Source organism: Muntiacus reevesi, chromosome 8 (assembly GCF_963930625.1).
Source record: "Muntiacus reevesi chromosome 8, mMunRee1.1, whole genome shotgun sequence".
Lineage (NCBI taxonomy): Eukaryota > Metazoa > Chordata > Mammalia > Artiodactyla > Cervidae > Muntiacus > Muntiacus reevesi.
Genome location: NC_089256.1, coordinates 11,160,256 through 11,174,848, shown reverse-complemented (window position 1 = coordinate 11,174,848; position 14,593 = coordinate 11,160,256). Strand labels below are relative to the sequence as shown.

Genomic DNA, 14,593 nt, shown 5'->3' with positions numbered 1-14,593 from the left:
AAATAGAAGAGCAATCCCATAGAAAAGTGAACAAAAGATTAGGCAAGTCATAGAATAAGAAAATATACCAATGAAACATATGAAACACTCAGCTTCACCAAAAGTAAAATAATTAGATACATTTTTAAACAATCATATTGGCTAAAATTAAGTAGAAGTTTGGCACTGGTGAAGGATGGGAAAATGAGTAATAACAAACAGTCTTTTTGAAAGCAATTTGACAGCACATATCAAATTTTAAAAGTCTTCAAAATGTGGTAACCAGAACTACAGTACCACTTGTATGATTAAAATTAGAATCATCTTAAATGCCCACCAACTGGGTTTTAAGTAAATAGATTATGATATATCCTACAATAAAACACTCTGCAGCCCTTATGAAGAATATATCTTATGTTAATGAAAAAAGGTGTCCAAGACATATGCATTGTTAAATTAAAAAACAACTGACATAATACTATGTATTATATGAATCCATTTATGTTTTTTAATTATACATTTTAACCATTACGCTCACACAGTCATTAGCCCTCTGAGAGCAAATCTTCACACGTTAGTTGCTGCATCATGGAAGTCTCGAAGAGAAGAGTTAGGGCAGATAAGTTGATAGTGCAGGATACTTGGAAGACTACGGCCAAAACTATTTACAAATAGCATGGATATATATTCAGAGAAAAGTGAGAGACATACCAAACTTGACAGTGGTACAAGAGGGACTTTCATCTTTTACTCTGTGCAATCTTATCATTTGAAGTTCTGAGAATGAGTGTCAGATTTGAAAAAAAGAAAAATTAACATGGGGGAAACACTAACATGACCTAACTTCAAAGTATATCATGATGTAAACGTGTGGCATATATTCACCAAAGGCCAGAAGGAATCCAGGGTCATCTGGAATCCACATTTCTGATGGCTCATTACTCTTTTTACTTTGCCCAGTACCCTCCTCACCACCATGTTTTCTTTCCAGCTTTATTGAGAAATAATTGCTATTTATCACTCTGTAAAGTTTCATGTATACGGCATGATTTACCTATATTGTGAAATGACAACCACAATAGTTTCAACTAACATCCATCTTCTCATATAGATACAATAAAAAGAAAAAAGGAAAAAATATGTTTCCTTGTGATGCAAACGCCTAGCATTTACTCTCTTAACAACTTTCCCATGCTTCACACAGCAGTGTTAGCTGTAATCACCATGTTGTACGTTACATCTCTAGTACTTATTTTTTAATCACATACCTTTTAGTCTACGCATTTTTCCCATCGCCACCAAGTTTTGAGATATTCTTTTCTACTAAACAAACTGCACTTATTAAGTAATACATTATTAATTTCTGCCTGACATCTTATCAATCAAAAACATCTTGCTGCCAGGTAAAACTCTCTATAACCATCAAATTATCAATATTGCTATAGTGAATTCATACAATCACAGCCCAGTATAAAGAAATGTGACATTCGGCTTGACCTATTTGGTCCCATCATATAAAACAGTTCATATATTTTTGAAATGTTGACAATATTTCTAATCAAACTTTTCAAAACCCTAGTGATTAGGAATGTTAGTCATGCATTTGTCATGCATTCTCCAGATGCGGAAATTAGGTCCAGTGTATGACCCTGCTCCACCCTCAAAGGGCTAGTGCTAGGAGACGTGCCTGTGGAGACATGCAGGTGAGCTGAAATCCAGCAGGGACTCTGGGGACACAGGTCAGAGGGCTGCCACGGTAAGTAGCAGCAGGTCTCAAAGTCTCACTGTAGTGTCAGACTGGACCTAAGAATCCAGAGCAATTAGCTGGGAATAAACAAGGCTATGGCAGGAGACATGACTTGCGATTATTTTTTAATAAGACAGTCAGAGCAGTGACTCTCAAAGGGGGAAATATCAGAATGAAAGGGGATGGGTGGATGTAGTTTGAAAAGTATCATCACTTCATATCTGGAGAAAAACATAAATTTATGCTCTCCTTAAAAACAAACTATCAAAAAAATTTCTAGAAAACCTTGATTGATGACTATTTGTGGAAGAAATATTAATTCTCATACCTCCTAAGAAGAGGAAGCAAATTTTTATGTGACTGTAGAAGGGGCAGCTGTTTTTAAAATTTGAGTGTGTGATTTGCTTTTTTAAGACAACTGGGGTAGAAAAGGGAATAGCAGACACCCTAAGGAGCAGGGGAGACTATCCCAGGGAGGATACGGCCAGTCATTAGATATAAGTACTGGGGACCTCCAATGGACTGAATGTGATCCCCTTCAAAATTCATATGTTGAAATCCTACTACCCCAAAGTGATCATATTAGGAAGTGGAGCCTTTGGGAGGTAATTGGGTCATGAGGGGCAGAACACTCATGGATGGGATTAGTTCCCTTATAAAAGGGACCCCAAAGATCTCCCTAGTCTCTTTCCACCATGTGAGGATTCAACAAGAAATATGCAATCTGTCCCTTGGCAGAGGATCTTTTCTAGAGCTCAGCCACGCTGGCACCCTGATCTTGGGCTTCCCAGCCTCCAGAACTGTGACAAATACATTTTTGTGGTTTAGCCACTCAGTCTATAGTACTTTGTTATTGCAGTCCAAGCTGACTTAGGACCTTGTCTGCTTGATCCAGCTGAATCTTCAACATCTAAATCAGTGCTTGGCACACAGAGATACATAATTAATATTACTGACTGAATGCTTTAATGAGTATCAAATAAAAGGCTAGAAATCAAGCCTCTTTTTTCCCCAGCCAATTCTCTAACACAGCTGTCCTCAACCTATATGTCACCAGGGACAGATTTCATGGAAGACAATTCTTCCACGAACCAGGGGTTGGGGGGAGGGGGATGCTTTCGGAAGATTTAAGTGCACTTCAATCTAATTCCACCAATGATTTGACAGGAGACACCTGTCCACAGCCCAGAGGACCCCTGCTCTATCAGATTCTGTAATTAATTTTACAGAAATAAATTTAATGCTCTATCAGACTTCGTAATTAATCTTACAGAAGTAAATTTAACTTGTAGTAAAACTGTCAGCCGCCTATCATAACATCTATTTTCTCTTCCTCCTTAAATGTTCCAGCCTCCCTTGCAGCTACATACTGATCACTGAGATGTAAGGTTAAGTGTTATATGGTAAGTTGCAGGAAGAGTTTATAAAATAAGGAAAGTGCACCTTTCCTCTATCCTTCATCCTGCTGCCTGAAATGCAGAAATGATGGACTGGAGGCCAAGCTGCAGTATGAACCATGGCCTGTGGACACTAAGATGGTAAGCAGAAAGATACAAGAAGCCAGGGTCCCTGATGACTGCAGTGACCATACCCACCCTCATCTGCCTACCTTCAGGCTACTTTTACATGAAAGAGAAACTTCTATATTTTATATACCAATGCTCTTTGGGATTTTTATTGTAGACACAGTCCACCCATCCCAACTGACAAGCGGGGCCTGCAATTCCGCCACTGCCCGCAGGGAGCAGTGAGCAGGGGCACGCGAGAGTTTTCAGCTCGCTCTGTTGCAGGAGCTCAGCCTCCCTCAGCACCAGCACGGGTTCAGCTTCCGCATACCACAGGTCAGTGCTGTGAGTGCTCAGTCTTCGTACGACCTGCTGAGGTTTCAACTTGAGGACAATATGAGGCTGTGTCCATGCAGATAGGAACAGTTTTCTCAGGACACGCCCTAGGAGGTCCCATGGGGAGAAAAAGTGAGGGAAAAGTGAGGTGAGGGAAGGTGGGGAGAAACTTCTTGTGTGCAACTGACTGCCAGGAGTTGAGGGTTGGTGGGGGGTGGGGGAGTCCATCTTCAGAGGACCCAGGAAAGGAAGGTCTAGATGTGGAAAAGCGTAGGTTTTCAGCCCATGGCATGTGCAATGTATGCTGTGTCCAGGGTCATTCTTTGGTGCGGTGTCCTGTTTTCCTTTCATTGTTTATTGAGGGGATTGCACTTGCCCGGCTGTATGTTCTTGACCCTTTGGCTATAAATAAACTGACCACATCCATGTAGGTTTACTTCTGGGCTCTCTCTTCTGGTCCTCTGGCCTGTGGGTCTGTTTTTGAGCTCAACAATTGTTCTGGTTACTGTAGCTTCAAAATACAGTTTGAAGTCAGGGAGCAAGATACCTCCAACCGGTTCTCTTTTCTGAGGATTGCTTTAGCTATTCCTGGTCCTTTGTTGTTCAACATAAATATCAGGATTCTTTGCTCTATTTCTGAGAAAAATGCCATTGGAATTTTGGTATAAATTGCTTTCAGTGTGCACATTGCTTTGGGCAGAATGGACATTTTAACAATATTCATCCTTCATGAAAGTGAAAAATGACGTCACTCAATCATGTCCAACTCTTTGTGACCCCATGGAGAGTATAGCCTACCAGGCTCCTCTGTCCATGGGATTTTCCAGGCAAGTATACTGGAGTGGGTTGCCATTTCCTTCTCCAGGAGGTCTTCCCAACCCAGGGATTGAACCCGGGTCTCCCGCATTGTAGGCAGACACTTTACCATCTGAGCCACCAGGGAAGTCCTCATCCTTCATGAGCATATGATATCTTTCTGTTTCCTTGTATCTTCTTCAGTTTCTTCATCAGTGTCCTAAAGCTTTCAATACGCAGGGCTTTCACATCCTTGGTTAAATTTATTCCTAGGTGTTTTGTTCTTTTTGATGCAAATGTTAATAAAATTGTTTTCTTTTTCTTTCTGATGGTTCATTATTAGTGGTTAGAAATGCAGCTGATTTTTGTGTATTGATTTTGTCACCTTACTGAGTTCATTTATTAGTTCTAATGGTTTTTTGGTGAAATGACATGGAAAATTGTGACTGTAACTGATATATGTGTGAGCCTCTACACTCCAAGGAAGTGGAGATCAGGTGAAAGCCTAGCACTCTAGGAAGTGGCTAAATCCGCAGTGTTGCACCAACAACTCAGCACTGGCTATTTCTTACCTCGACCCTGCTCCTTAGTCACTGACCTCTCTGGACCTTGAAGCAGGTCCCTGTAAGTCTTGGGACAGTGCTTACGGTAGAGATTTTCCACCAGTGTATTGCTTCCTCTGACCACAGCCTTCCTTTCCTGGTTCATGTGGTTCCACAGATGGAGGGCATAGGAATTATTGAAGCTCGGTTCCGTATCCCAGACTTCATAATAGCGCCGCCAGGCTCGAAAAGAGATGGGGTAAAATCTTTGGGGGTGTAGGAATGAGAAGTTTAAACACTTGAGGTCACTCACCTCCTGGAAGTCTCTGAGTTTGCACCATACTCTCAAAAGCCTCGTCATCAATTCGGGACCCTGGTGGCCCCAAATATTTGGATTGTAATTTTCCACAAAGTTTTCCATGCACTGCCACAGAAAGGGGTGGTGGGGGAGAAATCCAAACACCCCATTACTGGAGAACTGAGATTTCTGTGCAGCCAGAAAGTTGTCCTCAGGAATGGGTCTGATGGAGATGACGTCTGTGTCCATGTAGACACCGCCGTACTTCCAGATGAAGGCCAAGCGGGATGCATCTGAGCTGATATGGAGCCAGAATCTCTCGGTACTGCTGTTGATCTGCAGAAGCAGGTACAAATCAGCCCCCAGAAAGGGGAAGGGGGAGGCCCGGCACAGTTAGTTGAGGAGGAAGCAAGTCAACCTCCCAAAAATCTATTTTCCAAAAGCCCAGTGTTGCAAATTTATCAAAATTACCTCCAGCCCAAAAAAGTTGCCTTTAAGTGAAAAATTTACAGCAGTCAGTATCAATAGGAAGATTTTTAGCAGCTTCTAAAGATTTCATGAAATTGTTTTTTTATAAAAGCAGTAGAAAGATGAAACCCAGAAGGGATTTCATGAGTCACTTTCAGCAGGATGGAAATTAACCACAAATATGAAACTGTGAAGAAAGAACTTTTTATACATCCTAAAACTGCTGAGAACTGATAAAGGAAAAAATGAACTCTGAAACTATAGGATATATTAATATCTATGCTCTTTGAAAAGTTGATAAAAGAATCTTAAAATGCATCCATGCCTTTGCCCACTGATTAATTCATTTAATAACATTCATCGAAGGCCTACTTACCATTCATGCAACTCTAAGTTGCTAGGGATACAAAAGTGAACAAACAGACAAAAATCTTTACTGGCAGAAGATAGACAATAAACAAATAAATATACCATATGTTGGGTTTTCATAAGGACTTGGAAAGAAAAAGTCAGCAAGGGGGTTATGAAGGGGGCAGGATGGAGCATTATCTTGAGTTTGAGCAGAACCTTGGATAAAGTGGGTGGATGAACTATGTGGGTATCTCTGAGAGGAGGGTTCTAGGTAGAGCAAACAGCAAGTGCAAGGGCCCTGGGGCAGGAACACACTCACAGTGTGTAGGAACAGGAAAACAGCAGTGTAGAGTCGTGAAGGGAGAGGGATAGGAAACAAGGTCAGAGAAGGGGCAGGGCAGGAGTGAGGGCGATGCTATGCTGGGCTAGAGACCAAAATGATTTGGAAGATTTGGTAGAAAGGAGAAATGATCTGAATTAGTCTAAAAAGGGTCACCCTGGCTATGGTATGGAAAATAGATGGGGGCAGGAGCAAAGAGGCAAATTTGAAAGCTGTTTAAATAATCCAGGCAGGAGATGATGATGGTTTAGACCAGAGTGACAATAAGGGAGATGACAGAACTAGTCAGATTCTGAGCACATGGGAAAGATAAAGCTGGTCAGGATTTGCTGATGGATTGGATATGGAGCCGGAGACCGAGGAGTCAAGGCCAACTGAAAATGCTAAAATGTGAGCAGAACAGAAAATGACTTTGAAACGAATAAAAATAAACCATTATAAATATTCATGTTCCCAAGTGGAATGCTGAAATTTTGAATACAGAAAAAATAAATAGATTTTTCTGAATTTAAACATGTTGGTTAAAAGATTAAACCGTGACCCTTGGCTTTTGACAAAATAAACATTTTTTTTTTTTTTAATCTGCTCTAAAACCAAACAAAAGAAAGTCAGTTAAGACTGCTGAAATCCTCACTTGAACTATTAATAGCATTATATTGTATACAATTACCAAAAACCTCATGAATAATAATAGTTAAAATTTATCAATAACTGTTCTAATTTATAATCTACACAAATCCTCAAAAATCATAGTACCTGGCTTCCCTGGTGGTCCAGTGGTTAGGAATCTGCCTGGCAATGCAGGGGACACGGGTTTGATCCCTGGTCTGGGAAGATCCCACATGTTGAGGAGCAACTAAGCCTGTGCCCATGCAGCGACTGAGCCCAAGCACCCTGGAGCCCGTGCGCTACAGCAAGAGCCGCATGCTGGCACACCACAACTAGAGAGCAGCCCCCTGCTTGCTGCAACTAGAGAAAGTCCAAGCGCAGCAACCAAGACCCATCTCAGCCAAATATAAAAAAAGTCATCATAAATCTTTTAAAAATCATTGTACCTATATACTATGATTATTCCTGTTTTTCAAGGGAAAAATTAAAAGGAAGGAACAAGAAGCTCAATCCTTTGTCCAAGGTAAGAGAGGCAGAGGTTAGATTTTAACCCAGGCAGTCTAACTCTGGAGGCCCACTTATTTTCAGTAAAAATAACTGAAGTTGATTGTCAGTAAATTGGTGATTATTAATGAACAGACCCAGATATCAGAAGTCACACAGAACCAGGAGGAGGAAGTCTGCCTTGATGTGGACATTGAACTGACGTCAATGTAAAATAAAACCTTCCCTAGAGGTGAGCACCAGAAAGGGGAATCGGATTCTGGTTGCTCATTCCTTCCCCAAGCTCACAGTACTCATCCCTGGGCATCTTCAAGGGCTACAGTTGCTCAGATCAGTGCAGCGAATCCAGTGATCATCAGCAGGTGATGGCACACTCAGTCATCCTCACAGCTGGCCGCCAGCTAACCTATAGTGGCTAACTGGGGCAGAAAATGCCACAGCCCAGCTCCCCCAAGGTGCAAGCATGTCCCCCATCCAGGACACCCCACCCAATCCCTAGGTGACTGAGAGAGGGTGTGGGACAGAAGTTTCCTCTTTTTTCATAGAAATACTGTAGTAGATTGGATCACAGCCACTCAATGGTCCTAATTCCTAAAAACTACGATTACCTCCTTTAGGAAAAAGGGTCTTTGCCGACGTGATAAACTTAAGGACCTTGAGCCGAGGAGATTATCCTGGATTACCATGGGTCCTAAATGCCACCATAAATGTCCTTTAAAGGGAAAGGTAGAGGGAGATTTGGCACAAAATTACAAAATTCCAAAGAGCCCCAGGAGTTTCTTGATCATCTCTCAATATTACACAATCCTATATAGCTGCACCCACCTGATCTTTTATGAATTATCTATTTAAATCATTTTCAAGTTCAATATTGCCTAATTTCCCCCCCTCGGGTGCATAAAAATTTTAACATAGATGGGTTTAAAACTGTCAGTGAAAAATGAGTGGTCTACACACCTAGAAAAGATACAGAAATTCATTCAATTAAGAGTAGTCTCAAGAAATCCTAAGAAATAAATTGAAAGCAAAAGGCAGCAGGGTAGAGGTAAGCTTAAATCAAGTCTCTCCTGTTTCCTTGAATTGGGACTCAACACCGTAAAAAGAAGACCAGGCAAGAGTCAAAACATCTGGATTCTAGCCTGTCTTTGATACCGTATCTCAGCCTATCTCTGAGCCCCGATCCTCGGTGTAAGTAAAAAGCAAAAGTGAAGTCTCTCAGTCGTGTCCAACTCTTTGCGACCCCATGGACTATAGCCTATGAGTCTCCTCCATCCATGGAATTTTCCAAGCAAGAGTTCTGGAGTGGGTTGCCATTCCCTTCTCCAGGGGATCTTCCCCACCCATCTATCCTCAATGTATCCATCTATAAAATGAGTAGGTTGGATCCAATTTCTATGGTCCCTCCCAACACTGGGATTCTGAGGTTCTCTAAACACTTACTTGAGTGTACCACGAAAACAACGGTGTGTCTTCAAACAGGCTTTTCATATCCAAAGGGAAGAGGAAAACATTGTCAATTGCTGAGAGGAGGGAAAGGGCTGGGGAAGTGGAGTTCGGGGGCAGCTGCATGGAATTATTGAGCCCTTTCATAAGTAGCAGCACAGGCTGCTCGGGGTAAACCTTTGCAGCTGACTCCACAGCACAGGAGACCAGCGGGGTTGGCTCCATTCTCTCCGAGGTCTCTAGGAACACGATGCTGCGCCCACGGCCCAGGAGGGCTTCCAGCCCCTGCTGGGACTTGTAGGAAGGTAGGTAGCAGATGAGGCAGCTGGGTTTCAGGGTGAACTGGTAGAGGAAGCCACAGGCAAACAGCAGCGTGACCGACAAGGAGAACTGGAGCTTCGTCAGCATGTCCACCCCTCTCTCCTGGCCTGTTCCCTAAAATCAACACTATCCATTAAAAGTTATATTCATAAAACATGATAAGATATAGTACACAAGAAGATAATATATGAATATCACTTTCAAGCTTGGTTTTTTAATTGAAGTAAGGTTGATTTATAATATCAGATTACTTTCAGGTGTATAGCATAGTGATTCAGTATTTTGATAGATTATAGTCCAATAAAAGTTATTACAAAGTAATGGCTATAATTCCCTTGCTAGACAATATATCCTTGTTGCTTACCAATTTTATATCTAGTGTAGTTCATATTTGTTAATTCCCTCCCCCTGTTTGCCCCCGACCCTTTCCCTCTACTCTTTGGTCACCACTAGTTTGTTTTCTCTCTCTTTGGGTCCGTTCTAGTGTTGCATGTGCATTCATTTATATTACTTTTTACATTCCCCATGTTAGTGATATCATACAGTGTTTGTCTTTGTCTGATTTGTTTCACTAAGCATAATATTCTCTAGGTTCATCCACATTGCTGCAAATGGCAGAATTTCATTATTTTTATGGCTGAGTAATAATCCCATTATCTTTATCCATTCACCTATTGATGGGCACTTGGGTTGCTTCCATATTTTGCCTGTTGTTAATAGTACTGCTATGTACATCGGGGTACATGTGTCTTTTCAAATTCATGGTTTTGTTTTCTTTGGATATATACCAAGGAATGGAATTGTTAGATCATATGGTAATTCTATTTTTAGTTTTTTGAGGAATCTGCATACTGTTTTCCATAGAGGCTATACCAATTTATAGTCCAACAGACTCTGTATGAGAGTTCTCTATTCTGTACCTCCTCACCAACATTTGTTATTTACAGACTTTTTGATACTAGCCATTCTGTCAGGTGTAAAGTGATATGTCTTTGTGGATTTTATTTGCATTTCTTTAATAATTATAAGCTTTGATTTTTAAAATTTTAAATAAAATATGATCCAATCAAAGCCAGCAATGTTCAAAAGAAAGGTGCATTGATTAGGTTTTACCTGAGGAATTTAAGGATGATTTGCAATAGGAAAATCATTAATTAGTAGGAAAACTATTAATGAAATGCATTATTTTGACAGATTAACAAGGAAAAACTGTATGATCATTTTAGCTCAGCAGATGCTGACAAGATAAAATTTGACATCCATTCATGATTTTTTAAAAGCACAAGGAAACTTTCTTAAGCTGAGTGTCTACCAGAACATATAGCAATGATTATGAATGCTTCAATAGGAAGCACTGAAACCTCCCCATTAAGACCAGGGATGTAGTATGGACGTCCATTATCACTGTTACTGTCCCCACCATTCTGCTAAGTCTAACCAATGAAATGAAACAAGAGAAAAGAATTTCCATTATGAATATTAGAAAGGAAGAGACAAAAATATCACTAGTTGTAGAAAATATGATTGTCTACAGAGAAAATCCACGACAACTTACCGAAAAGCTAATAGAATTAAGAAGAGGCAAACTGAAGGTTAAATCACTTGCCAAGATTACACAGTTAGCAGAGCCATGATTTTGATTTGGGTCTACCTGTCCCCAAAACCCGGGCTCTGAGCAGATACCTGCAGCACCTCCCTCTCCTTCAACATAAGCTCTAACTCCAGCCAACACCAGGAGAGCAGACATCTCATTCATTAGTGGTCAGTTTTTTACTTTACATGTAGCTGTTTCAGAAAATACAAATCCAATGAATCAGAGCTTACCTTCTAGCCAGAAACTTGTAGTTGACCAATACCTATGGTCTTAGCAGCAATGACAAGTTTTTTCCTGCTGCACTTTCTGATAAATGACCTGATAATCTTCAATTCAACAGTGCCAAGGGAAGTAAATCATTGGCAGAAGATTAATGCTAAACACTAGAACTTCCCAGGAAGCTCCTCCCTTTATTTACTAAGTTGCCTCAAACACAGAGACTTGCAGATTAAGGGTTCACACAATTTTTCAGGTGACCCACACACTAATCCTACCTATTGGTGGGCCTGTCAGGGTGTTATAAGGCAACAATATCACCTGGGGAAAACTGAATCCATAGTATAATCTTGGAGCCAACAAAGTGTGCACCCAAGTAGTTTGGCCTCAGTCAAAATCATGGGCAGAGACATGGGAACTTTCTTCAACACACAACCCTGTTTGTCCAAGCTTTGCAAACAAAAGGTTTTGTTGAAGGAAAAGAAAATCCACCTCCACAAATAGGTAAGTAGTGTACAAACCTCAAGGGCTCCCCACAAGGCTCAGTGATTAAGAATCTGCCTGCCAATGCAGGAGATGCAAGAAATGAGGGTGTGATCCCTGAGTCAGGAAGATCCCCCGGAGGAGGAAATGATAACCCACTCCAGTATTCTTGCCCGAAGAATCCCAAGGACAGAGGAGCCTGGTGAACTACAGTCCATGGGGTTGCAGAGTCATGACTGAGCGACTGAGCTCACATGTGCAAACCCCAGTAGTCCAAGGCCTGGCGATCTGGAACTAGAATTGATTCCCTGATTTCAGTTATGGTGGTTTCAGGAAGGGCTTCCCTGGTGGCTCAGATGGCAAAGAATCTGCCTGCAATGCAGGAGACATGGGTTTGATCCCTGGGTTGGGAACAACCCCTGGAGTAGGGCATGGCAACCCACTCCAGCATTTTTGCCTGGAGAATCCCATGGACAGAGAAGCCTGGCGGGCTGCAGTCCACGGGGTCACAAAGAGAAGGGTCCCTTTGCCCAGACGTCCTGGGCTTCCTCTCAGACTCATGAGGTCAGGGTCACCACCCTCCACTGATATGGTAATCCCCACATTTCCCCCAGACAGTGTGACTCTCCTGAGGTCTGCTCCCCATCACCCCTGACAGGTGTAATTTTAGGCATGCTAAGTTTCAGTCACGTACAACTTTTTGTGACCCTGTGGACTATAGCCCACCAGGCTCCTCTGTCCATGGGGATTCTCCAGGTAAGAATGCTGGAGTGGGTTGCAATGCCCTCCTCCAGGGGATCTTCCCAACCCGGGGATTGAACCCACATCTCTTATGTCTACCTACATTGGTGGGTGGGTTCTTTACCACTAGCACCACCTGGGAAGCCTAACAGGTGTGTGTAGTAATCCTCTTTTGAGCCATCCTCTGCTCTATCTTCATCCAGAACTTTCTCTCGGCCATGAAGAGGTATCCACTGGATGCTCCGGTATGGACGGAGAGGCTCCCTCCTGAGCAGACTTTGGATCCTGACAAGGGATGGAAAGCTGTCCCACTCATCGATGGCTTCTTGTTTTCTGTTTGGTTGGCTAAAAAGTTCATTTGGGTTTTTCCATAACATCGTACAGAAAAACCTGAACTTTTATTCAACCCACTATGTGCCCGAGGCTCCCCAGGAGCAGCTCTTTGGGTGTCCACACACACCTCTTCTTTTTGAAACTGAATTTTTTCTTTGGACCTTGTCAGTTCCAGGGTCAGGGTCCTTGGAATCTTTCCAAAGTTCCCTAGCCCTGTAAGATGGGTTGTCCCTTCCTCATGGAGGGGTGGAGGAAGCAGAGCTCCTGGTCCTCACTCTGGGGTAAAGAAAGGACTCCATTAGTGGGAGTGGTGCATTCCTAGTGCCCACGTTTCAGGAGGATCATGGATCCTGGTGCCTTCTAGCTGTTTGCAAGATAGCCAACACCATCACACAAGTGACCGAGGTAGAGAGCAGGGAAGTAGTTGGTGATCTTTGTCACAGTCACAGGGATGAAAGTGAGCATGAGTAATGCAGGTAAATCTTTTTTTCTCACTCAAGGAATTTTATTTAATATTGGAAAAGTGTAAACATCAATTCATTACACCTTTACAAGTCTAGTATTTCTCCCTATCTATTAGGCTCACATTTGATATATTTTTTAAATTTTTAATTGGAGGATAATAGTTTTACAATGTTGTATTGGTTTCTGCTCTACAGCAACATGAATCAGCTACAAGTATACATATATCCCCTTCCTCTTGAGCCTCCTTCCTCCCCTCTAGGTCATCACAGAGTGCTGAGCTGAGCCCCCTTGTGCTATACAAGAGCTTCCCACTAGCTAGCTATTTTACTCATAGTAGTGTAGTCATGAAATTAAAAGGCGCTTACTCCTTGGAAGGGAAGTTTTGACCAACCAAGACAGCATATTAAAAAGCAGAGACATTACTTTGTCAACAAAGCTCCGTCTAGTCAAGACTATCCATACAGTGGTCATGTATGGATGTGAGAGTTGGACTATAAAGAAAGCTGAGTGGTGAAGAATTGATGCTTTTGAACTGTGGTGTTGGAGAAGACTCTCGAGAGTCCCTTGGACTGCAAGGAGATCCAACCAGTCCATCCTAAAGGAGATTAGTCCTGAATATTCATTGGAAGGACTGATGTTGAAGCTGAAACTCCAATACTTTGGCCACCTGATGCAAAGAGCTGACTCATTTGAAAAGACCCTAATGCTCGGAAAGATTAAGGGTGGGAGGATAAGGGGACGGCAGAGGATGAGATGGTTGGATGGCATCACCGACTCAATGGACATGGGTTTGGGTGGACTCCGGGAGTTGGTGATGGACAGGGTGGCTTGGCGTGCTTCGGTTCACTGGGTCACGAAGAATAAGACACAACTGAGCAACTGAACTGAACTGAACTGAGTGTGTATATGCCAATGCATCCCACCCTCTCCTTCTCCAACCTGTATCCACAAGTCCATTCTCTACATCTGCATCTGTATTCCTGCCCTGATGCAGGGAAACCTTAAGCACAAAACACAGGACCTGTCTGACCAGGGACCAAGTAGAGGGTATAATGGAAAGAGCATTGAGCTTGGAATCATACCTCTACCCACTATAGGTCGAGGGGGCCAGGGCAAATCCCCAAGCTGCCCAGAGCCTCTGCTCCTCTGTACAGTGCTGATCTCGGGCTCATTGTGAAGACAGAAGGCTCTAAAAACCAAAGAAGTGATTCCCCCTTTCCACCGAGGCTAAGAGGAGAAAAATAGAACACTAGTACTATAGATGGCATAGATTCCCTGATGATAAACATTAAGTCATTAGTGTTTTCAGATGAATGAAATCTTCATACTTTCCAGTGAACACTTAAGAAGGAAATTCTCAGCCCTGTGTGAGAATTGTTGAAATGGGTGCAGAGGCCAGCAGTCAGCCTCTGGTGCCTGGGGTCTTTTTAGCATCACAGCCTGATGAACTTGTAGAGTCTTTCCAAGGAGGTCTCCTGTCATCTGAGCTGAGGAACATCCCCAGATTCTTGCAGCCTTCCCTC

General features: G+C 42.3%; 1 protein-coding gene across 1 annotated transcript; it reads right to left on the bottom strand.

Annotated features, from left to right (window-relative positions):
* Window positions 1–4,923: 4,923 nt before the first annotated feature.
* A4GNT (alpha-1,4-N-acetylglucosaminyltransferase) lies at window positions 4,924–9,325 on the bottom strand. Its single transcript, XM_065942834.1, has 2 exons — window positions 8,915–9,325; window positions 4,924–5,538 (listed from the first exon to the last, which is right to left on the bottom strand). The coding sequence occupies exons 1-2, from the start codon at window positions 9,323–9,325 to the stop codon at window positions 4,924–4,926; spliced, it is 1,026 nt and encodes a 341-aa protein (XP_065798906.1).
* Window positions 9,326–14,593: the final 5,268 nt, after the last annotated feature.